This window comes from Arvicanthis niloticus, chromosome 3, assembly GCF_011762505.2.
Source record: "Arvicanthis niloticus isolate mArvNil1 chromosome 3, mArvNil1.pat.X, whole genome shotgun sequence".
In the NCBI taxonomy this organism is placed as follows: domain Eukaryota; kingdom Metazoa; phylum Chordata; class Mammalia; order Rodentia; family Muridae; genus Arvicanthis; species Arvicanthis niloticus.
Genome location: NC_047660.1, coordinates 117,942,763 through 117,969,055, shown reverse-complemented (window position 1 = coordinate 117,969,055; position 26,293 = coordinate 117,942,763). Strand labels below are relative to the sequence as shown.

General features: G+C 42.8%; 1 protein-coding gene across 1 annotated transcript; it reads right to left on the bottom strand.

Moving 5' to 3' along the window:
• Nucleotides 1-22,833: 22,833 nt before the first annotated feature.
• Nucleotides 22,834-25,617, bottom strand: LOC117705393 (gamma-crystallin E-like). The gene is made up of 3 exons (XM_034498012.2): nt 25,361-25,617; nt 25,031-25,273; nt 22,834-23,176 (listed from the first exon to the last, which is right to left on the bottom strand). Exons 1-3 carry the CDS (start codon nt 25,367-25,369, stop codon nt 22,904-22,906), a joined length of 525 nt encoding a protein of 174 aa, XP_034353903.1. The 5' UTR covers nt 25,370-25,617; the 3' UTR covers nt 22,834-22,903.
• Between the last annotated feature and the right edge of the window lie 676 nt (nt 25,618-26,293).

The window sequence follows — 26,293 nt, the reverse complement described above, 5'->3', positions numbered from 1 at the left end:
GCCTCATTTCTAAATCGCACTGTGTGGAGGAGGCGTAATAACTCACATGTCCCGTATCACTGACCAGGTCATTGGATCAATCCCTTGATTTCATTTCACTGTGTGTGGGGGGGGAATGGAAAGTAGGGGTGTGATCTATTTAGAGGAAGTAGAGGGCTGGGGGCATTGCTTTGTGTCCTCGGACTGTATCCTGCCCTAGCTCCTTCTTTTGTTTATCTTCCACCATGGGAAAAATGGCAGCTGCTTTCACAGACCTCAGCATCCCCATGACCTTGAAGTTCTGCTCGGCCCCAGCACCCCCACCACATCGGTGTTCTGCTCAGGCAAAGCTGGCCACAGTAGACTGTGGCTAGTGAATCATAAACCAAAACCAAAACAAACAAAAAAATAAAAACACTAATCCCTTCTTTGGATTCTATGAGGTATTCTGACCACAGTGATGCCAAAATAGTTAATGTGTTATCTGGAAAATGAGTACTATCCAGGATCCATGAAGAACTCAGAAAACTCTGTAACAAAATTAATTACATAGAGGGGAAGTGATATGAACAGACAGACCTCAAAAAAAAAAAAAAAAAAAAAGAAAAGAAAAGAAAAGAAAAGAAAGAAAGACATGAAGATATTCCACAAAGACATGACACACATGACACTCTGTGACTAGCATTTATGCAGTGATGGTAGGTATTAAGTTTTTTCTCTTGCAACCCACTGGAAGCAGGCTTGTCCTAGGCTTGAAACTAAAAGCAAAGGCAGAACTAAGAACTACAGTTGTTAACCATATATTCAAGCCCAGGGATCCTTCTGTCTCTATATTTGCAGCTTTTTAAAAAAGTTACCTCTACATTCTTCTTCCTTTTCTACTACTATAATACTACTATCTTTTCTCTCTGATTTCTTTTAAAATATTCTCTGTGCAGAAGATATCACTAAAAGTTAACAAATTTTAAAACAATGTGCTGGTTCAAATAGTATTTCAAAGAACTTTGGAAAATTAAAAGAATTGGTTGCATGAAATGTATTATACATCCTTTTAATATTATTTTGACAATATAATTTAATATATTTGAGATTATTTTATATCTTACGAATCTGAATTGCTTACCAATAAATATTTAAGATCAAATTTTACAAATCAATTTTTAAATCTGAGAAAATTTGAATGTGGAGTTTATACTTGTGCAAATTGATTTTTTTTTCCTATCATAGCTTAAAAAGGCAATTGCTGAAACTCTTGGAAAAAATGAACATCAAATCTAGCTATCTGTCTTGAGAAAACTGTGTAGCGTTTCCTTTTTACCTGTAACATGTGATTATCAACAAAAGACAACAGATTTATTTCCAGAGTAGAGTGTTCTTCTCCACAATCTCCCACATCTAAGTCATGATGATTCTTTTAGATCAATCCCCATCTTATCAGCCTCCCCATAAGGACTCAAGGAGAAGTTACTCTCCAGACTCTTGGAGCTCTGGTCTTTGGGGCTCTTAGTCACCCCTGCCACCCCTGCCTCACCCCCAAACTAAGAGTGGATGAACTGCGGAGTATTTTTTTTTTCTTCCTCAAAGTGTTGTGGGTCCATTTAAATCCAGTATAAATCCAATATAACTCAAATACCAGGTCAACGCGGATGACAAAAATTATTGTAATCAAGCTGCTACTGATCAATCAGAGCTGCAGAACGGAGTCAGGAACTGAACTATGACCCTGAAAGGACATTGCACAACATATTTAAAGGATGAAATCATAAAGCAAGGGGGAGTGGGGTGGGATGTAGCCTTGTCCAAATCATATTTGACATAAGAGGTTGAGCAAGGGAGTTTTCGCCAATCAGCTTACGAGTAGGTTTCTGGGCCTCGGAACAAGAACTTAGTTTGATCCTGCCAAGCAAGATGGAGAAGTTGTCCTTCAGATGTCTGGGCTCAGAGAACTGTTTCCTTTTAAAAGAAGCATTTCAGCTATTGAGAAGTTCCAGCTTGTCTAGGCCTGGCGGTCTTGAATTCAGTTTCTCTCTATGATTAAATGGAGTCTGAAAATGAAATTATAGTAATTAGAATAACTTTCTTTTGCTTGTTCCCAACAAAAGGATTTAAGGAATATTGACTTACTAATAACTTCTTAATGTTAATTCCCTAAACGTTGAAAACTTTTCCAACTCCCACCCAAAAATGCCTACTAAAAGACTGTCCTCCTTTCCCATCCCCTGCCCTAGACTTCTAGGCAAATAAGGGTGGTGTCAGAAGGAGACAGAGGAGTCAAAAGAAAACAAAGCACTGAGGTCACATACACACACAAAAAAAAAGAACAGGAAAGAATCTTTAGGGTAGGGTCTGGTAAAATGGCTTAGTGTATGAAGGCACTTGTTGCTCTTACCGAAGAACCAGGTTGGTTTCCAACACTCACATGGTGTTTCACAACCATCTGCAGATCCAGTTCCAGGTGATCTGTCACCCCCTGCTTCTCTCCATGGACATGGGCGTTATTCACGATGTACACATATATGCAGGCAAAACACTCACATGTGTAAAACAAAAACAAATGAATCTTTCAAAACACAAGGATCTTTAGGATAAACAACTCAATGTTGTATTTCAGAACATGACACAAATATGTCTTCCCTCACACCTCTGGGGACTTCGCTCCAGCTGACTGTCAATTGACAGACAAGGTAGTCTGGTGGGAAGTGATGTGTTCAATCTTCAGTATCTAAGACATCTCTCACATCAGATGCATAAATGGATCTTCTGGTAGGAATTCTGACAAAGGCCTCTATGATACTACTTATCAGAAAATGGATGATTGGGGTATCCATTAAAACTACCATTAGAAAAAAGAATGAATACTATAAGAAATCAATTCTTCCTTGTTTTAAAGAAGGATAGGTCCAAATTTTGGCTAGTGTTAAAGGTTAGTTCAAGGTGTGCATACTAGTTACTGCTAAGAAGTTCACTTCCTTTTTACTAATCAGTCCGAACACAGTGTTTGGGTGCTGTAGTGACTAGTTTTATGTCAGCTTCACACAAGCTAGAGTCATCTTAGAGGAGAGAGCCTCAATTGAGAAAATGCCTCCATAAGATCCAGCAGTAGGCAAGCATCTAGGGCATTTCTTAGTGATTGATGTGGGAGGGCTAGCTTATTGAGGCTGTGGCTACTCCTTTGCTGGTGGTCCTGGTGCTATAAGGAAGCAGGCTGGGCAAGCCATGAGGACCAAACCGGTAAGCAGCACCTTTCCATGGCCTCTGTATCAGCTCCTGCCTCCAGGTTTCTTCTTGAGTTCCTTTTCTCATTGCTTTTGATAAAGAACTCAGCCCCAATTAAATGTTTTCTTTTATAAGAGTTGCTGTGGTCATGGTGTCTCTTCACAGCAATAAAACCCTATGACAAGACCCCACACAATTTGCCAAGAATTGTTTTCTCTAACATATCCACCTACCTAAAACAGTATAATGTTCTTTGTTGATAGTCTTTCATTTAAAGAAAATTATTTCATCTTATGTGTGTGATTGTTTTACTTGTATTTATGTCTATGTATTGCTTGTCTTGTGCCTGCTGATGCAAGGCATTCCAACCCAAGATACAAGGGATCCAATCCCTTGGAACTGGAGTTAGAGACAGTTGTGAGCCACCCTTCGGGTGCTAGGACTGAAACCCAGGCTAATCTGCAAGATTAGCCAGTGTTCTTAACCACTGAGCCATCTCTTCATCTTAACCCCTTTCTCTTTGGCCTCTCTTGAGCCCAGGGTTGTCCTTCTCTAAGTTGTACTGACCCTTACAGATTTACTGAGGCTACAACTGTTGTGGTATGTTTGAACCTAACCTCTCTTTCAATGTACATCGGCTGCGATGTAAAAATTCCTTCAGAAGAGGTCCAGATGTCTTCTTCGTGAGAAAACCAGGACTCAAGATTTAAGTGCTAGTCCTTGCCACCTGAGAACAAAATCAGAATGGAAACATTTTCCCATGAGACCTTCCTGTAGTATTTTGACTCAGATGTCACGGATAGGATCGTGGAGTTGCTAAAATATAGTTCGCTCACAAAATAGTGTTGTATCTTATGCATCACTTGTCTGGTGCCTGCAGGGGCAAGAAGAGAATATTGGATCTCTGATTTTTAGTAAATGTTTCTAAAGTGAGAGCAGAAACCTTTTTCTATTTCGTCACAGGTCTGAAATTTGGGCTGTGGTACTCAGCCCCTGTTCCTCATCAGAACACAACATATTCATCACTTTTCATAAACCACATCTCCAGCAAATCCCTACCACAGGTATTTTATCTTGATAATATCTACCTGTGGTGAGTAATTACTTGAATTACAGAAATAATCCATGTCACTAATTGTGGGGAAGAAATCTCGAGGGCGGTGGGGGGTGGGGGGAGGGAGTCCAGCGGCAGGGTCCCGGGCGGGCTTCCCACATCGCCAGCGGAGGGTCCCACATTCACGCAGCTGTCGGTGGACGGGCTGGCGGCTGCATCAGCAAGGTTCCAGGGTTCCAAAACCTGGGAATCTGGCGGAGAGACCATGTGACACGCGACACGTGGAGTCTGGTTTTCCAAAGCTTTATTGTTCATGACATGGTAAATGGATGTAGGTAGTACGCGCTTCCCCCGCCAAAGGCCAGGGGAGTCTCATTTTATAGGGAAGGAAAAAGGGGAGGGAATAACTTAATTAGCTACGCCCTGGCCTTTTGATAATTCATTAATATTTAAATCTCTGGAGGTAGAGACTTGTTAATCACGCCCTCTACCTGTGTCCTACGTGACTGAAGGTAACAGGTTAAATGGAGTTACCTCATCCAAGGCCCAACAACTAATCACTTTGCAACCAAACTCGAAACCCAGCAGCAACACTGATAGCTGCTTTCCATTTACTGCTAAACAGGCTGATACTAAAGGAGCCCAGTATAGACAGTCCTGTTCACATGAGTCCCCATGGAACAGTAAAGGCTGCCTTCTCTATTCCACGTGGATAGCACTACTCTGCAGACCTTGTGAGTCTGAATCAAACAGGAGCAAACCTGAATGTCCCTATCAGTTTCCACACATCCTGGGTCGATTTTTTTATAAACCCTTAAGTCCAAGACATAAAGCTCTCATACCTAACCTAGAAGGAAAGTTTTCCTTGTTGTTCTAAGCCTGCTTTCTTTTTCTAGTACAATTAGGCTGTGATACATGAAGGTTTTCAGAGGTCTTATTTGTAGCTTTTATACTATAGAGGACTTGAAATTATGTGTATAAATTTAGGAATTCTATGAAATTATTAGGAATTATGAGATTATAATTTGTCTATACAGTGTTACTACATGAGAGTACATCTTCATGTTTATCTGCAGAAAATCTACCCAATAGGGTGGGCTAATACTCAGGAATCAGTAGGCTATGTAATAATGATAAGAAAAGGCATATCAACAGCAAGAAGCAGTCCTGAGGTGAAGTCTCTTGGGATTTTGCCTCGCATAGCTCACCCATCACTGGCCATGCAAAATGCTATCTCCAGAAAATTTATTTGCATGTCTTTAGCCATTTCAAGATGGCTTCTGACAGTCCCAGTTGTCAAAAGGAAACTGTTGGATAGCAATGTGTTACCTGGAAAGTAACTCTGACAACAGGCTCTCCCTTTTCACTTAAAAAGAGTAGCTCTTCTTCCTTACTTTTTAAACAATAAGACTCTCATTCTGGCATTTCCACATACAGACATAATGTATCTTGGTGTTACCTGCCTCTCACACTGCCCTTTTTGCTTCATCTTATGTCTTCTTCAAAAACTAGACACCATCAAACACAGGAGGTATTTGCCTTTCTGAGTTGAAATTTTCATCTTTTTTTTTTTTAAATCTCCAGAGTCAGGGTTTCTCTGTGTAGCCTTGGCTGTTCTGGATCTCATTCTGTAGATCAGGCTGGCCTCAAACTCAGAGATCTGCGTGTCTCTGCTTCCCCAGTAAAGTGCTGAGATTAAAGGCATGCACCACCACTACCTGGCTTGGAATTTTTATGTTTAACCAGATGATTTTTCACTTAGCTTCACCCATTTTGGTGCAAATAAGATAATTTTGCTCTTCCATATGTCTAAATAAAACTCTATCATACACACACACACACACACACACACACACTATTATCCACTCATTCACTGATTGGCATGTAGGCTGATTTTGTATTTTGGTCATTGTGAAAAGTGACTTTAAAGAACATGAGTGTATAGATAATTTTACTGTGTTGACTTTGATTCTTTTGCATAAATACCCAGGAGTAGCATAGCTGAGCCAAAAGGAAGTTTCATTTTTTAAGTGTTCTGAAGTTACTTATGATGATTTCCAGACTGGCTGAAGTAATTTACATTTCCATCAGCACTGCAGAAGAGTCCCACCATCTCCCTTCTTCAACAGCATTTACTGGTCTTTGTTTCATTGGTGTCAGCCATCTTATTGGTATAAAACAGAATTTTTAGCTTTGATTGGCATTTCCTTGATTGCTATAAACAATGAACATTTTGATATTCTTATTTGTCATGCTAGAACTGTTTCATTTTTTTTCATTTATGGTTGGATGGTTTATTATTTATTCTCCCCATTCCCTTTGTCATACTAAGACTCTAAAGCTAGACACCAAGGTCTATTTCCTTTTCTGGCCACTTTCTCCTCCTGAGGCTGCCTACCAAAGTCTAGCTATCAAAGTGTTGAAGTCCAGCAATCAAAAGCCCTCTTTGGCTCACCTAATTAACAAGCCTAATCAACGAGGTGTCATCCTAACACCCTAAAGGGTTTGTCCTTTTACCTTTATATGCTGCTATTTTTCTATGGGCCACATCTACTGCTTTCTATCCAGAGGCAGCCCTTTGTCCTCTTCCAGGGACAGATATCCCTCCTTCCTCTCCCTCATTTTTCTTTCTCTTCTCTCTCATCCTCTATCTCCTACCCTTGTCTCTTATTTCCTGCCCTTTGTCTCTCTGGGACAAATACATGTTCTTTGTGCTATGTTATAGGATATTTGAACATGTTTCTTGTTAGGGTATGGCTCAACGTTTAGCATACACCTTTAATACCTCTGGCTGGAAAACAGACACATCCTTAGTACTCACCTTGAGTTCCAAACAATGAAGGTGACGTTAGCTTGTAGAAGGAAGCACCCATGTTTGAAAGTGATGTCTAATTGAGTGGCAGAAAAAAGTGATGAATCAGAGAAAGATTTGACAGAATAGGATATGCCCAGCTCTCAGGAGAAGAGAGAAGAAATGGAAGCTACTTAAGGGAGAGACGAGACAGTACAGGAGGAAGAAGGTACAGTACAGAAATACAGCAGAGTCGGAGTGCGGGACAGTAGAGCTGAGAGGGAGAGTAGAGCAGCACAGAGAGGGAGGAAGCAAGAGACAACAAGCTAGACACAGGTAAAGACAGAAAGAGCAAAAGAATGAGAAGTTTAGAAAAGATTGCTAGTTAGTTTGAGGCCAAGCAGAGCAATTCAGGGGCAGAGAGGAAAGCCAGATTAAATCAGTCGGCTGGGAGAGGAGTTTAAGTCAGAACAGCTAAGTTAAACCAGCCAGCCAGAGTTCAGAAAGAACAAGAAACGGTGAGCTTATTCAGAAGTAAGTCTCAGAGGCTGAAAACATTCTTGGCCTTGTTTAGATCGTATGGAGGCTAGAAGCTTCCAGGACTAGGCCTAGGTTAGCAGACAGAGGCAGTAAGCCTCTCAGACAACAGTTACAACAGAAGAATAAACATTACTTTTACAGTGCAGAGAACTTGGTTTTGGGGCTTCTTGAGCCTATAGCAATCCTTTCACAAAGCTCTCCTCTCACACTTTTATGTGGATTCAGGGACTGAATTCAAGTGATTGTGGGAAAACTCTGCTAATTAAAGTTGAAGCCCGCCATGTCCCAGTGGCCTCAAGCTTGGTGCAAAATGGGAGACTAAAATCTGGAGTTCTCCATGCTAATGAGGTATCTAGACAGGTCCTGAGGGTTTAGCCAATGAGCTTCCTTTCCTGGACATTCCTTTCCACAAAAGGTATTTAATCCCTGGTTCACTCTGAGTAAGATGTATGCGTTCACATTTGCTATCAAATAAAGCAGTTTGAACAGGCAAGGACTTCTCTTCAGCAAGGATCACTGGGTGGATGGGGGTAGGGGCTTTGTCATAAAAGAGCAATGCCTAAGTCTCCAGAAGACCTTCTCTCAGCCCCTCTCTACTCCCAGCACTCACTAGGAACCAAACCAGTTCCACTCCCAGAGCTACACTGGCAGTACCTGGATACACAGGAGACTGGGAACCACAGCAAGCCGACCCAGGCTCCACTGCCTCCCACCCAGGAAAACACAGACTGAGGAACTCCATTATGGACTGTGTTCTGCCTCCCCTGAGTGGTGTGCTATCAGTGTTCCAGGTACCCCAGTGGTGAGGCAGGTATCCCAGCAGGTTATCCAGTTTACACGACAAGCTTCTATATTCACTGAGCCAGCTTGCTAGCCCTATTTTTTGATTTCCCATATTTCAAGTTAGTAAGAGTACGTAGCTAAGGAAACAGGCATGTGCTAGGGGAAAAAGCTGAGGGACAGATACATTTTGAGAACAATAGAAGTGTCTCAGAAAAGGAACCGGGCAAATGGCATCGGACACAGAAGAGGAAACTGAGAGAGAATTAGGATTTCCCTAGGACAAAGCGTATCAGCTTTGAGAGTCCATCTTCTAGGAAGACTTCCAGAAAGTTACACTGCTTTGGTAGGAACGAAGTTAGCCCAGGCTTGATGTATTACTGTATGCTCATTATTCTTGAATTCTCTTTTATTCCTTTGATTTTAATACACATTAATGAGAAAACATTTGCATCATGAGCCATGGGTAGTCTGCTCTCTGTGTCTAATGGGCAGATGAACCCTGAAGACATGTACTCTGCCACAGGTCATGAGAATATTTTTTAAAGTCAGTCTACAGTGATGCTGTCATGAAATATAGTGGGGCAAGGAGGTAGCTGTCAGGCCCATGCCAAGGTTTGCTCCTGAGTGATCATGCCATGCAATAGATCTGGGGTAAAGGGGGCATATTTGGGGGAAGGAAGAGGAGTGAGGACCTGGGGAAGGGGTAGAGGCAGTAAGTGAGCCTGAGAGCAGAGAAGGGAGCTGACAGAGAGGGACAGAAAAGGGGAGAGAACATGGGAACAGAGAGGGGGGACATGGGAACACACAGAGAGAGTTGGGGTGGTAGGCAGGTCCTTTTATAGGTATCCCCTGGTGCACCTCACTGCTGTAAGCTGTAAGCTAGGTCCCTGGGGGAGCTTAGGAGAATTGCCTGTAAGCAAACAGATGCAACTTTGACTTTCTTTGGACATGGCCATATGTATTCTGGGTTGACCTTAAACTCACTGAGTAATAGAGGATGACCTTAAACTTCTGATCCTCCCATTTCCACCTCCCGGAATAGTGGGAGCACTAAGATAAGCATCAAAGCAAGAGGGCTTTGTGCAAGCTTAGAAAGGAAGCCCTTTAGCACAGGTCTACATCCCCAGCACGGCCAGTTTTGAAATGGGGTTGGTCCTAAGTCTCACTACACATGAACTTCAGAAGAAATCTCTCTTCTGAGAACAGGAAAACATTTGTTGCACACCTATTCTGAAAATCAGGCATGTCTTCTGTAATGACATTACACTGAAATGTTATCATGTGTTGTTTGAGCTCCCTGAGAAGCTGGCTCTGGAAGCAGAGTTGCCACCTTCCTCATTTAAGATCCAAAGAATTTCGTCTCAACATATCTCCAAAGCTCCTTGTCTATGGTTGGGATGCACCCCACCCCCCAATTCTGACAGGGAAAGAAAGCAATAAAAACAAAAACAAAACAAAAATTCCCCCAAATCCCAAAACCGAAAACATCATGGTTTTGAGAACAACTAGAGGTTGCAATAATATAAAAGTGTCTGCAGTGGGAAAGAGAAGTCAGAAGAAGTTCAGCCATGGAAACTGCCTCAGCTTCCCCTGTGACCTGCATATAATAGATCTTCACATACTGTCCTGCTGTGTAAACTCTAGTCTCATAAAACCTTATTTACTTCACTGGGAAGAACACTTCCACATGCCAAGGAATGCCAAGGGCAAGATGCCCTCACCCCAAGTTGAGAAACTTGGTGTGCTCAAGGACATTATTCAAATAGTCCCATTCAGTCAAGGTCTTCTGTCTCTTGAGCAAGTCTACTGATAGTGAGAAATACTCTGTATAGTTGTTGTTTCCCTCCCTGCTTTGAACTCTGAGCTATGCAGAATAAAGCTTTGTTGTGGATAGCCCCAGCCTTTATTTTGATGTTAATTCTCCTTTTCGGTGAAGGGCTGCAGAGGAGGTGTGAGTCATTACACAGGTAAATTCTAGTGAACCTTCTGCCCATTTTAATTTGTAAAATAAAGGCTGGAGCCAGTGATTGGACAGAAGAAGGGGAGGTGGAGAAATAAAGGTTGGTAGAAGAGAGCAGAGGGGAGGACTGGAGGAAGACAATGGAGGAGGAAGAAGAGGACAACTGGGAAGCAGGAGGTAGAAGGACAGACGCAGGGTCTGGAAAACCCTCAAGTTATAAAGGTCTCATATCTGGGGAACAGAGTAGTGTAGGGGTATCTGCCCAATCTAGGCTTACAGAATATATTCATAATTACTGGGTTGTGTTTTGATTGACTGGTCCTATTCGGGTTGGAGATTTAAATATCTCCCACCACAAAGCTTCACAGAAGACACAGAGGCACTGTTGAGCAGCAGAGCCTAGAGCCCCCGTTCTGTTGAGTCTTGAATTTGACCTCACTTCCTCAGCAGCCTTTACTGGTAGATCTTCATATTCCCAGTTGGTTTCTGCTGGCTGTTGTAAGTGTTGAGACCTAGGTAAACTATTAAGGCCTAGGTAACAGTTACCTGGCTAGCCTGCCATTATAAGGGAACTTTCTCATATGTGTTTCTGCTGTTACTAGGAAACTTTCTAATGCCAAGGTTGATTACATATTCTGTTATGTTCTGTGCCCTTGGCTATCAATTATGATAGAACTGTTTTGTAATTACCCATAATAACCTTGAACCTGAACCAACCACCCAACAGTACTTCCTGCACCTATGAAAAAGATTTTATGGCATTTGCCTTTATAAGATGCCACTTGGATGGACCCCAACATAAGAGAGACACCTGCACCAATGTAAGAAACTATTTGGAGTAAGGCTTCCATTTTGAGTAGCAGAATAAAGTTTAAGTTCCCAAGACCTCTCTGGCTGGGACTGACATTCTACTTGGTAGAGAGAGACATGTATGTGGGTAACTGATATCCTGGTGGGCAAATTAAGACATGAATGTTAAACAAGGCAAGTCACCTGCTACAGTTGAATACCCCAATCAATAGAAGCAGGATAAATGTATAGTGTAAGACCCCAAAAGGGGACTCTCACCCAAGTCCGGACCTGCACGAACCCAAGGACACACGAGAAACCTTCTTGATGTAACTGTAGAGGAGGTTTAATGACGAGGGCCCTCGGGCCGGAATATATCTCACGCAGGAGATAGGGATTCCGACGCTCTAGCCCCGGAAACTTGGGATATTTATGGGTAGGGGTTGGGGAGAGCGGGAAAGTTTGGCGCGGTTACATATGATTGGATATCTCAAACATCCGTTCCCAAGCCTGGTTTCCATCTAGCCCCCATCCCAATTACCCTAATTTACATCTGTATCTTGCTCCTGGGAGAATTCCTTTCAAGTGACTTCCGTTTACCCAGGTATTTTATTGCCTCTATCTTGGGTCTTTTGTGCCTTTGAAATGTTTATTTAAGCCCTTGGAATGCACCCCAGGGGCAGCTAACACTTGAGTGTAAATTGAAACTCTGAACCTAAGAAACCTATGTAAATTGAAACTCTGAACCTAAGAAACCTAATTTTGAGACCTAAAATTTCATTTTTACAATTTATTCTTTCATTTCCTCCTTTTCTCTCATGGTCAAATTCTAATCTTGGAATTATGAATCATCATCTGGGTGTAAAGAGTGATATTGTTGTCTAAGCATCTAATTATATTTTTGTCATTGAATCTTAAACTATCTTTTTCTCACCCCCTGGATGGTTTCTAGTATGTACTTTAGGTAAAGTAGCTGTCTCTCTCTCTCTCTCTCTACATATACATATATATATACATATATATATATATATATATATATATATATATATATATATATATATACTGATGGGCCTGTTGGCTTTTTTTCATCTCGGGGATGTACATATGTAGCTTAAGTCCCACTCTTTAAGGCTGTGTCTGGGACACAGTTTAGATTCAAATGTCTCTTATCTCTGACAATTGGGCAATCTCTATCCCTGTGTCTCCAGGATGGGCATATCTCAGGAGTCAAGGCCTGCTGGTCCTTGGCCTTGTAGAACGGCAGGTGATCTTGAGCCTGAGGAGGTTGTTCAGGTGTCTGGCTGTTCTCTCCAGTTGGCATCAGACGCAGGTGTTGGCACGAGTTATGTTCGACAGCATTAGGAATAGTTTTTTAGTAGCCTGAAAAATCATCTCTCACAGAAGAGGGACATTTTGGGTTTGGAATAGGGACAAGGAAAGGGACACTCTAGCCAGCGCCAGTTCTCAGGGGTAATTTAGTTTTTTAGGGTTCTGTTTATTCTCTCTACCTGTCTTAAGCTCTGGAGACAGTATAAACAGTGGAGCTTCTAATTAGTCTCTAATATTTCTGACAATTTCTGACTTATCTTATAAACAAAGGCAAGGCTATTATCTGATCTAATTATCTCAGATGTTTGAAAACCTCGGGACAACTTTTATTCTAGGCTGTTCCCTTTTAACTCTTTTTCTTATTTACTCTAAGTCTCATAAGCCTTTATTTGTTGGCATATCTTATACTGTCTTATCATTTCCCTGGCCCAAAACCTGAGGTCTATTATATGTTTTTAAATCTCTTGGCTGTTTGGTTGTACTCTTATCTTAAGAGTCTATCTGTGTATTTAACCTGGTAAATCTTTTGTTTTCTGGGGAGTATAGTTCTCCCTTCTTGTGTGCACCATTTTATATTTTTTTCTAGATAGTATCTGGCAGGATGGCTAGTAATCTGAGTTCTTTCTCTTATTCTGTGTTTTAAGTGAGGCCATCTCTTAGGCCCACAACTGGAACAGGCTCTCATATCAAGACACTTGATTTGTCCAGTTATTGCCTCAGGCCACTGAATCTCTTTTCTTTTGGTGTCCTGGGCAATGAGTACTCACAGTTGCTGGCTTCATCAGGGTTTTCTCTCTTGGTATATAGTCCTGTAGACATGGGCTATGGCAAAAGCATATCTGTTGTCCATGTAGATGTTGGTTTTCTCGTCAGCCCCACAAGTTCCAAGGTTGCTCTCTGTACCGACGAGGCCAGGGGTGGGGAGTCAGCCCAGATGACATTTGTCCACCACAGTAACACAGTAAGTTGGCTTGTCTCTGACCAGCATGGAGAAAACTGCTCCCGTCTGTAAAGCAGGTTATCTCGGCTCCTGGCTGAAGTCAGTCTTTTATCCGTTGAATTCTTGTCAGCTAGTTGCAGCCCAGGAAGTGTTGTATCTGGATGTCCATCTTAGGGGGTATCCCCTCAACCAGACAGGGGATAGGAGCAGCCTAGGATGACCATAAATGAATGGGATACCCAGCCCATCTCTTAGTCCACCATTTTCGGGTAGTCCATGAATACGTTTTGACCCATTGGCCTGGAGGAAGCCCCCATGTCTATCAAAAGTTGGGTGGCCCCATCTATCTCAATAGCCGTCTTCACACAGAGCTGTTATCTTCACCACTTGGGGTGGGTGTTTTTCGAGGCCTGGGATTTTCTGGCCCTGGCTTCTATTTGTTAGGGCCCTCTTGGACCCTGAAGCTGGCTCCTTTACTTGCAATGCACACACTGGTCTTTTTCAAAGAGTTTTATCTCTCTTTGATTGGAGTCCCTTTTTTTTTTTGCTTTCTGTAAATTCTTTCCTGTCACCTTTTTCTTTCTTCACCTCTCTCTATTCCTCTCTATTCCTCTCTATTCTTCTGAACTCATAGCAACTTATCTCTATTCTTCTTCTCTATTCTTTTCTTCTAGACTTACATTAACCCTTCTCTATTCCTCTTCTTTATTCCTTTCTTTAAAATCTTTTCCCACTTGTTATTACCATCAATAATTTTAATATGTAGTATATTTTTTAAATCTTTTAATGACTTATCCTGTAGTCTCTCTAGTCTCTGAAGCCTTGTCTACACTGACAGAATGTCTCTATGAGCTAGTCTAGAAAGACTGTGGGTAACTTATCTGATCTCTGCTTCCTGATCAAATTTAGTGGGGTCTCATGTAACCCTCTCTCTCAAGATCTATCAGCGGGATCTGGCGTGGGCCTTTGGGTGTCCCTTACCTTCTGTCACATGAAGGTCTCAGTCACATTTGCTCCAAATTGACCTGTTGCTGACCACGGCCTGATCAATTGACGGGGTCCCCAATGTCTCCATGTCTGAAGGAACATTCTTTCTCCGGTGTCCCCGCCTGCTCTTTACTTCTGAAGACCAGAACCTGCAAAGGTCTTGTGAAAGCAAGGCTTTTAAAATGAAACTTTTTTTTTTCAAAATATAATTAGAGCATAATTATGTCAATTTTTATCAGTGAAGTATAAGATAGTCTTATTACCCAGTCTATTTTTTTTTTTTTTTTTTTTTTTTGACTAACTAGCACCTCTGTCATCTATCTTGACTAAAACATTTAGTTTTGAACCTGGCTTTAGGATGAATGTCAGCTGCCGACCATCTATTTAAATCTTTTTTCTTTTTTTTTCAAGGTAAATAGCTATAAGTTTCCAATCCCGTCAGAAATCCAGAATGACTGAGTTAACTATAATTGTGGGAAGCACAAAGGATAGCTTTTAAAACTTAGTCAATTTATAGAGACCTCTGAACACCTGGAAGAGAGGCTTTTATCTTATTTATTGTTTTTGATCACCTGTAAAGCAGTAAATAGTCTCTTAGAACTCTGTATAGACTAGTGTATCTGTGAGGCTGCATGACTGTTGTTTATATCACACTAGAGACCATAACCTAATTCATTTTGCAAACAGTATCTTGTCCACAAGTGTAATGTGAGCTCACCTCTGAAGCTCTAAGAAAGAAACCAAATCAGAATGAATAGCCTTATCTGTAGCATTTCACAGCAAGGATTATTAAGGTGTTGAAGGTTCACACAGTTATTAACAATTTTTAAAAGGCAACTTGAGTTACATTTGACACTTATTTGAATTTAACTTTTAACAAAATAGAAACTTTGGTAGAAGTGATATACAACAAGAACAACAAAGTAAACATTTTATATCTAACATAAGAGCACAAGTCCTCACCACTTCTTCTTGTCTGAATTTTCACCTTTGAACCAAATCTTAATGGAAGTCTCATATAAATAATGAAATTATCTCAGACAGCAATGGCTAGAAAGTCTATCAAAATAGAAGCTTATATATATATATATATATATATATATATATTCAGAATATATATATATATATTCTGACTCAGGACAGCCTGTAACTTTTTAGCTGTAACTAAAGGAAAAAAAAGTGCTCTTTTATTTATTAAACTAGGAAAACTCACTATCAACTCTCTTATTATAGAAGCTAAAACAACTGTTGGCCCCCTTCTAAGAGCCGCTTATGAAAACAGTCTGTTCTCTTCAAGGTTTTTTCTGTTGGTGTCTTTCTCCTGGCCACAGAGCAGGGCGAATTATCAGTTTTTCTTGTGCAAATTGAGGCTGTCTCACAAGTAAGTTTTAAACTAAATTAAGTAAGCAGTTTTAGTAGTTCATCACATCAAATCAGGCACCTGACACACTCTGTCTCTTCCTCCAGAGGAACAGAGCTTTCTCTTGGCCACAAGCTGTGGAACAGGACCAGCCTGTCTCATTGCTTCTGCTTTTAAAACTCAGGATGTTAACACAGTATCAGTCCAGAAAAAAGAAAAGGAACGTCAATTGTCAGTCAGAGTCCAAGAACATGTGAAACAAATAACACAGAACGAAGTTTATCAAGAAAAGACAAGGAAAGACAACACGATAGACTGCCCCTATCACTATATCAGTGGCACAGAATTGTCAACAATCGCAGCAGTGTCTGGAAACCGCATGGCCTGTTGGGAAACGTAGTTCTCAGGCCGGCTGCCATCTTGGATATAATTGTCAAAGCTGCAAAGCCTGTTGGGAAACGTAGTTCTCAGGATGTGGAGCGCACTCACTAAAGCCCTTATCTCTCGCTAGGCGCCCGCCTGCATGTGTTCGCCACCCGCCTCTCGCCTCCCGCTCGCACTTAATTCATCACGGGCGGGAGGCTGGGAACTCATCTCCCGCCTTTTAAACTGCGGTGGGCGGGAGACCTGCATGTACTCTGGCTTCCAGTACCAGGGTGGCTCGAGCGCTGGCGAAGAGGGGACCACCGAGGGGGCCAGGGCAGCCAGTGGTTGTGGAGCCTGGCTCAGGTACTCTGCCACACAGTAGCGGCAGGGAGGGGTTCCAGAAAGACTGTACACAAAATATAAACACACAGAACTAACACAGTCAGACACACTTGCCCGAGTTTGGTCTCATAGAACCAGCCAAACGCGACCTCTGACGGGAAGGATTCCACATCTTCCCCCTAGCAGGAGCACTCATCTCCTGTTCCAAAACAGGGCAGTCAGACCTCCCTGACTCCCTAACCCAGATGGGAAAGGATACCGCCTTTCCCCAAGGGCAGCCAGACCACTCTGACTCCCTAACCACCCGTGAAGCGTCCTTCCCGGGCTGCAGCCTGTTGGTTTCAACACGTCTGTCCATCCACAGTCATTGGGCCCTCACGGTCCACAATGACAGCTGCACTCAGTCTCCGATGGGGAAGATTCCCCTCACCAAAGAAACCGATATCAAAACACAGAAACAAAGACAGCAGAAGAAACCATAACAAAGAGACAAGGACAGCGGCGCCGCACTCTCACACACACCACTCACACAAACCTACCTCCAAGGGGTCGTCGTGTGTCTAGGGTGGTCGCGAGTTTCCCGGTCAGGGAACCAAAATGTAAGACCCCAAAAGGGGACTCTCACCCAAGTCCGGACCTGCACGAACCCAAGGACACACGAGAAACCTTCTTGATGTAACTGTAGAGGAGGTTTAATGACGAGGGCCCTCGGGCCGGAATATATCTCACGCAGGAGATAGGGATTCCGACGCTCTAGCCCCGGAAACTTGGGATATTTATGGGTAGGGGTTGGGGAGAGCGGGAAAGTTTGGCGCGGTTACATATGATTGGATATCTCAAACATCCGTTCCCAAGCCTGGTTTCCATCTAGCCCCCATCCCAATTACCCTAATTTACATCTGTATCTTGCTCCTGGGAGAATTCCTTTCAAGTGACTTCCGTTTACCCAGGTATTTTATTGCCTCTATCTTGGGTCTTTTGTGCCTTTGAAATGTTTATTTAAGCCCTTGGAATGCACCCCAGGGGCAGCTAACACTTGAGTGTAAATTAAAACTCTGAACCTAAGAAACCTATGTAAATTAAAACTCTGAACCTAAGAAACCTAATTTTGAGACCTAAAATTTCATTTTTACAATTTATTCTTTCATTAGCAAAGACGTGCTCCAAGGAATGAAATCCCCTACCCCTAAATCCTGATTGGTAAAATAACTTGGCACAGATGTTTGTCGATTTGGGGCTTAAAAACCCTATAGGATATTAACTTGGGGTCATGGTTTGGTTCCTGAATTTGGACTGTGGTCCTGGTTGACCAGTCTTGAAGCGTATGCTCAATAAACTATCCCTGTCTGAGTGAGATTGGTGTTCGGTGTTCGTGTAATTTGTGAGGCAATTCCTGGACCCCAACAGTAAGCACCCATTTTGATAACACCTTCTCCCAAGTGCTGTTTGCTGGATGACTGTAAGCCTCCAGGTTACTAGTGTTGCCTTTCTGTTGCTACTTGCCCTTTTCCTATAAGCCTCACCTGAGTGGGCCCTGTTCTCTTCTCAGGACTCTCTATTGAGCTGGTTGCTGTAAAGGTGCTCTCTCAGTCAACTCCTGGATAATTGAGTGCACAGTTTAACCATGTTTGTTGTCTGTCTGTCTCTCACTATTGATTCTTTTACCTTGACTTGTTACATATGTAATAAACTCACTCTTTCAAAAACTGAAAGTGTAGCTACACTGATCATTCCCTGGATCATACAGAACATCCTCATGGCTCACCTGCATGTAACAAAAAGCAAACAACCTATGATGCAGTCTAGAGGAGCCATTTATGCTGGCATCTTAGCATGCCAAAAACATCTGTTGACGCTGTCAGTCTGGAGTCAAGTCTAGAAAGAAAGACAGAGTTGCAAAGTGAATGGATGGATAGACAAATAGACAGACAGACAGACAGACAGACAGACAACTGAAATTGCCTTTTTACCTGGGAATATAAGGAGGAGAACAACAAGGGTGACTTTAAGGGCAGCATTTCCATCACACTGACTTCTAGGTGGTTGGGTCTAAGTATTTGGCTGAGTATTGCTTCCCCTTCTTTCCCCTTCCTTTCCTGCCCTGACTAACCCATGCCACAAAAGAAAGACTCATCCATCCCAAATCTTCTAAATAAGGTAAGAAAAAAACCCTCCTAAATTTATTTTCAAATCTAGATTAAATACTGGATCTAGATTCATCAAAATCTATTGAACTTTTCTTTCTTCACCACTCCAGCTTTGATTCAGCTTTGAGTAGAACCCAGTCTCAGAGCATAGACTAACTCTTCTCTGAGAACTGATTGATTTGAAGAAAAATCATCCCTGAGAAATGGCTTGTTGTAGTTTCATCAAAAAAGTATTACCCAGGGTACTTTATCCAGGATAATTTACCCGGGACAATTTGCTTTCCTCTGTTTCTCCTTTAACATTCGAGTATTTTAACTCTAACATGAGATCTAAAGATTTCACATTATCAAACCATTAACATTTTCTTTCTTAGGAGTAATACATCATCTTTCCTATAATAACTTTTTTCTTCTACTTTAAGTCACCCGAGTAACTATGTAATATGTGTCTCTTCTCCCACATTCAACAATATTAGTGTGAATATGTGTCATTCACTACATCAGTAATGGCAAACACAATCTATTCTTCCTCTCTCTCTCTCTCTCTCTCTCTCTCTCTCTCTCTCTCTCTCTGAATTTCCATGATAACCAAATATCTTAGTCAAACACTTTCCAGTATCCACTGTAATAGTGAAGATGGTAAAGACGGAAATTCCCTGTGACTGACACCGTGGTCACTTCTGTGCCTGGTCTCTGCCCCTCCCCACACAGCCTCTTTTGGCAGTCTGTAACCTGCTAAACATCTCGTGTGCAGACTCACTCCTGAAACACAATGTGTAGATTCCGTTGGCAGTACTTGAAGTCATTTCAGCCATAAAAACAGTGTAAGAACTTCATTGTGAGGGAACTATCTAGGGTCCCATAAGACCTGCATTCATTAATTCCATCCAGCAATGGGACCCTCAGTGGCAGGTTATGTTGTGCTAGGGCTGACTTCCTAACACAGTCAAGAGGGAAATAAGCTTTTACACATTCACATTATATTCAGACCATAGCAGTATATAAATAAACTCTCTTGGATGTGCGCCTTAGTAAACTCCATAATTTAGAAACAAATACCATGAGTCCTCCACACCATTTTATGTACACATGAGGGAACTGCAGGTGGGAGAGAGTTTTATTTTACATAGTCCTTTGAAAATTAATGCTTTATTTAAAATACAAAGAGATTTCCATATCATCTGCATAGGCCTGTACCATCAGTCCTAGCTGGCAAATGAATATTAGTGACTATTATGGATGTTTTAAAACATAAGAATTTCTTAGAAATCATGGAGCCTCAAGATTTTCCACACACCTGCTGTCATTAATATTGTGAGTCTGCAGTAAATGTTAGCTCAGGTGGAGCAGACGTGAGTGTTCAGATTGAGCCCGAGTTAAGCGGTTTGAGATGCAGATACTAGGAGATACTGTCAGCAAATACCGCTATGTCTGGGAGTGGCTTGAGCACAGCTCCTGTCTGAAAGCCTCGTGCTGTTCAGACTGAAATAGCGGGGCATCTAAAACCTTCCAACTTTCCTGTTTAAAAATCTTGGAAAACTACTTACTTCTCTTGAGACAGGGCGTACCCTGTAAAAGTAGGGTAACAGATTTCCTAGAATCACACAAACACATCTATGGGTGAGGTGATATCTCAGAGTTGAGCTTAATCTCACTTCTCTGTTTCTCATTACAAGGGCTGGTCCCTGCTGTGGAAGCCTACAGCTCTTGGAAGTTCTTTCTTTCTTCCTTTCTTTCTTTCTTTCTTTCTTTCTTTCTTTCTTTCTTTCTTTCTTTCTTTCCTCCTTTCTTTCTTTCTTTCTTTCTTTCTTTCTTTCCTCCTTTCTTTCTTTCTTTCTTTCTTTCTTTCTTTCTTTCTTTCTTTCTTTCTTTCTTTCTTTTAGATGGGTTGTTTTGATCTGATTTGTTTTATTTCTTTGAGACAGGGTTTCTCTGTGTAGCCCTGGCTGTCCTGGAACTCACTCTGTAGACCAGGCTGGCCTCAAACTCACAGAGATCCACCTGCCTCTGCTTCCTGAGTATTGGGATTAAAGGCACTAGCCACCACCGCCCAGCAACAGATATAATTTATAAATAAATAAATAAATAAATAAATAAATAAATAAATAAATAAATGCTAAATGGAGGAGGGTAAACTTCAAAGCTAGAATCTGGTTGTTCCATGAAGGGCTCAGGGATCCAGCTTTTGTGGCACAATTCCAAGGTTTTCTGGAATACATACCAAAGGGTATGAGAATGTGGCCTGGGCTTGAGAGCTGTATCAATTCCTCTTGACGACCATGACACTGGGAGCAGGATGCCGGTGGGAGATGACAGCACTGGATAGAAGCACTCAGACCAACCTGAGGAACCAGAGCTTAGGCTTGGGAGCTTGGCTTTCAAAGGTGAGGACTACCGGTTTCAACCAGAGAGGAAGAGCGCTGTGCTCTGTGCACTGTTTCTGAAAGTGCTTGGGTCCATTTGAGATGTCTCACTTGTGTACAGGATAAGGATTTCTGTGTACATGTGTAGATATTGAGAGAGAGACAGATAAGCAGAAGTCAGTAGCAGTCAACAAGATATATGTATGTATGTATGTATATTACATATTACACACATGTATATGTATGTGTATGTATATGATGTATATGTACCAAACTAAACTAAACAAGATACCTACAGTGATAAGAAAGGAAGACTTATAAAAGTAGTTTCGAGAAACCATAAGAAAGGTAAAGGTTGGAAATGAAGGTGAATGGAGGAACTATTTGGAGAACATGGGATCTCTTTCCTCAGGAACTCGAAGTTTCGTACATCAGATGCGTATCTATAAGATACTGAGAGATGGGGAGGAGCTACTGAACTGAGCGCAATGCAAATGCTGGCTTCTCCATTAGAGAGCCCCCCCCCCCGCCCCCCCCCCCCGGGAATAGTCGCCAAGCCTCTCATGAAACATCATGTTCAATAGTTATTTTTAAGTAAAATTTATATTTGTTTAATAAAATTAAATTGTTTCCTCTGCACGCAGACACTTCATTTATAGTATATTTAAACGATGCTCCGACAATTGCCCTTCTTCTAGTGAGCACTAGGTGGCGGTCTTCACTAGACTACAGGCTTCCTCAGTGGCAGAAGACAAGGCAGCCGTTTGAAAAAGTTAACATTTAAGGAATTTTCCACCATTTAATTAGTCTCTGTGTTACAAAAGGCTTCCAGATTTTCATCTTAAGGATGGGAGGAAGGAAGCATGTGTGTATATGTTTGTATGTCTGCCCATGTGTGTGTATGTGAAGGATCCTGTTCTATTTGTTGTTATCTTCTAGTAAAGCCCAGTACCTAAGATGAAGATGTGAACCCTTTTGGTTATGACTCTGAGCTACAAAACCAGACTTCAGACTCAGGGCTCTTTAACTTTACATGCAAAATAATTAGCTACCAGGGAGTGGAGTCTAGGGTCTAAAATTTCTAGTAAGTATCCTGAGAGATTGTGATATAGCCCAAGTTCAATTCATTACACTTTGATAAGCACCGACCTTGGTGCAAATATTGTATAAGAAGTATTTAGTGTACACAAGTATTTATTATATCACAAGTTCAGTGTGCAGGCAGCAGTTACTTTATGTGTGGCCTCGTTACAAAACAGTCATCACGATCTGATCACAAAATTCATATTTGATCTTCATACCCAGGCCAGGATTAATACCCCTCACCTTCACAAACTAGGAAACAGAGGCACAGCGACATAATCCACCACTGGAAGTTAGTGACCAGGCAGGACCCAGGTGTTAACCAGGGCCACAGCATCTTGTGAAACTTCTGCCATTCTGGGTGAGCCACAGCCCATTTCTGTATCTACGGTGATTTGGTTTCTAGAAACGTGGCTACTTTTTCCTCTAGACTCTTGACTACCCTGTTCTGTGGACCTAACGGCCAGGCAGGTCTGGATTGCCTGATGTTCTTGAACTGACTCCTCAATGGTCGCTCCTGGCAATAGTCAACTGTGGGCCTCAAAGGGAAACTTTTCGACCTCCTCTCTCTTCCCAATGCTTAAACCACCCCACTAGCAAGCAGTCCATAGGATCTAACTCTTACAGAGACATGCCCCCACTTCTGGTCCCTTCACCCCCCAAATCTGTGCTTTTGTCTTAAGTTGAACATTTTCTTGTCTGCTTTTCCGTTCCCACCCACCCATATGTATGAGGCCACCCACATAATTTCTGACTAGCTTTGCCGTGCCCTTCCATTGCGGGTGAAAGGAACAGAGGACTCTGTTATTGCATGAAACACACAGGAAATATTTTATTAGTGTCCAGATGGAGAAAATGGTAGAGTAAAAATATTTCAATAGAAATCCACGATTCTCCTCAGAGAACCCACCCTGGCATTCACGGCGCCCCAGTCGTGGTAGCGCCTGTACTCCCCGGGCCTCAGCAGGTACTGCCGCCCCCGGTAGTTGGGCAACTCATAGAGGACCCAGTAGCCCTCCATCACATGGAAGGAGTGGAAGTCACTGAAGTGGAAGCGGTCCTGCAGGTGGGAGCAGTCGTCTGTGATCTCCACCATCTGGCCTCTGTAGTCCTCTCGCTCGTAGATCCGGATCCTGTGAGAGCTGGACTGTGCGTCCAGTGAACAGCAGACAAGGGGACGTCAGAAAACCTGACCTGAGCTTGCCGATCCAGCACGTGCTGTCTGGGGGAGGGGCGTTCCCTAGCTCTTCTATGCTGAAGGTGACTAAATTGAAAGAAAGATCGCTAATACTAGGATCACTGTACATGATTCAGGAGGTTGTTCACAGTGAAACGCGAGATCATCACCACCTTTGATATAAACGGTGCTCCGTGGAGTTTTCCATCCACATACTGGCCCTCCTCAGCGTCATTTTAAACAACTATTTTTCTCTGTGTGTGTGTGTTTTCAGTCTTTCTCCCTCCCCCCAACCCCCTAGATTCTTGGTGATCTGAGGTTTTCTTTAGAAGATATAAAATTAATTTGGTATTACAGTGAAAATCCCAACGTTTCTTTAGCAAAAAACACCATCTTGAATCTCAGTAGCATTAGGAGAAAGTAGAGGGAAAGAAGTCAAATCGCCTCTTCCACCGGAAGAAGTTAGGCCAATACGGGAAGAACGATCAAGTCAGATATCCCTCCATCTTTCTTTGTTGCCTCCGGCCCTTTACAACCTCAGAGGTTGTAAAGCAAGGATTTCTCAAAGAATGTGTGCTCTGGGTAAATCAGGTTTGGGCATTATCAATGATGAATGTTCGAGAGTCTCGAGAGGCATGTGTGGATCAGGAGTGCATACCTTTAGAGCCGCGCTTCTCAACCTTCCTAATGCTGAGACCCGGTAATACAGTTCCTCATGTTGTGGTGACCCCAACCATAAAACTATTTCATTACCACTTCATAACTGTAATTTTGCTACGGTTACAAACCATAATGTAAATATCTGATATACAGGGTATCTAATATAGGACTCTAAAGGAGTCTCCGCCCTTGGGCTGAGAAACATTGTAGCACAATGAAAGGTCAGGCAGCTTGTCCTGGGCAAACCTGTTCTTCAGCTTTTACTGTCCTTGCTCCTTCCCAGCAAGAGCTCTTGGCTCAGGGTCTTTCTTCTTCTGTCCTCTAAAACCTACTGTAGGAAGGGGTCTCTTAGCAACTGTCTACAGGCATGACCAGAGTTACTCATGAGGCATCCTCTGATGGACCAGTGTTTTGCTCTTTGCAAAGGACTCATATGTGTGCAGACAAATTTAATCCACAGGACAGCTTGTCATACAGAGAGCAGCCCTTATGACAAGATGTTCTTTTAAGAGAAAAGGAAAGGCCAGTGCTTTGAGTCTGTAAAAAGGAGCAAGAGGAGGAAGGGGGTGGGGTAGCTAGGAAGAGGAGGAGGAGGAAGGTGGAAGAGGAGGAGGAAGAGGAGGAAGAAGATGATGAGGAGAAGGATGAGGAAGAGGAGGAAGAGAAGGAGGGGGGACAGGACAGGGAGGGAAAGAAGGACAGAGGGAGGAGGAGGCAGCAGCTAATATCTGAAGTAGGTTATTAGACAGTCGATCGGATCCAGACTGCTGGGGCTTCTGTTGGGTTACAGGTGATGCCTGGGGAGTTTTAGAATCCCACTTCTCCATCCCTTGGCAGGTATTATTATAACTCGACTACATCTATCCCCTCAGCCCCGGGTGACAGGTCTGATGTAAATGAAGTCAAGAAACTCGGGTGAACAACCTCAAACCATCAGGCAGCCTCTTGATACTCAAACCACGGCCCAGAAGCTCTGAACTAAACCATGCTCTGGTTATTCCCAGTAATAGTAAATTTGATTTTAGCAAAGTAAATGAAAATCAGCAGTGGAGAACTTTCCTTTTAGACATGTTTTTTGAGGGAACCTTGGAGAACTTAGTAAGCATAGAGGACACAGGACCAGAGGAAGGTGACTGAGGGCAGGGGCCCTAGGAAAAGACTCACGTGGGGGATGAGGCGGCAGGAGCGGATGGAGTCACTGAAACCCATCCACTGCTGGTAGTCAGGGTAGTCCCCGCGACGCAGGAAGTACTGGCAGCCTGTGAAGTTGGGCTGCTCATAGAGCATCCAGCAGCCACTGTCCACGCGCACAGAGTTGCAGCGGCTGAAGTAGGGCTGCAGGTTGGAGTGGTCGGTGCTGCACTCATAGTGGCGGCCCTGGAAGCCGCGGTCCTCATAGAAGGTGATCTGTAAGGCAAGGCAAGGTTCAGAGGCCTGATGTGGCCTGGACCCCAGGTCAGGTCCCTTCCCTGACTGAGGATGCCCTGGGCTCACCTTCCCCATGGCTGGTGTTTGCAGGTCGGATGGGATGGTTCTGTTGGGTGAGTGGGGCTGGGAGCAGGGTCTATATAGCAGGAGGTCTGCTGCGTTGGCAGGAACTGCACAAAAGGGGCCCGCGGTGGGACAGGGCACTTTTTTCTCTCTCTTTTCTATATAATGACTGTGGGGGAGGTGTGGGTTATTGTATGTTTTCTCTTAGACTCTCCAGAGCTTTCGAATGGATGACGAATCATTGACCTGGTTAAAAGGGTCACTTGACGCCGCTCCAGCCTTTAAATGAAGCTGATTTGGGAAAAACTGAAATAGAGCAAAGATGCTTAACTCGTTAACATTTGTAATGAAATGTTTTAGCTACCTTTTACAGTTTCAAAACAACGTCATAAACTAACAATGCAATATAGTTAACGGTCCTGAAAAAGTGGAAGGTGGGGGCCACTGGGGTGAATGTACCTTCTCCACAGGATGAGGGGAGTCCAACAGGGTTCTCCTCTGTCCTGTACTCTGGAGACAGAAGCAGGCTGGGAGATTAGAGGGCAGAGACAGGCAGGGGAGGATCTGTGTGAGTTCAAGGCCAGGACAGTCTGGTTTACAAAAATGAATTCCAGGAAAGGCAGGGTTGTTACACGGAAAAATCTTGAAAAAATAACAACAACAACAAAAAGAACTTTCTTTCTTTCTTTTTATATGCTTTGTGCTGACGAGCTAGGAACTAAAGAACCCATGGGACAAAGGAAACGCTAAATTTAGACACTTCAGTTCTGTCCTCCCCCACCCCCACCCAGTGTGAGACCAAGCCCATCTGCTTGGGCCACCTCCCCATGCCTCGCTCAGCAAAGGCAGGAGACTTTTAGTCTTGGGGTTCACAGGGTGGCTCGCAGCCATTTTACACATTTCTATTTGCACAGACTTCGCAGCAAAACATCAGTT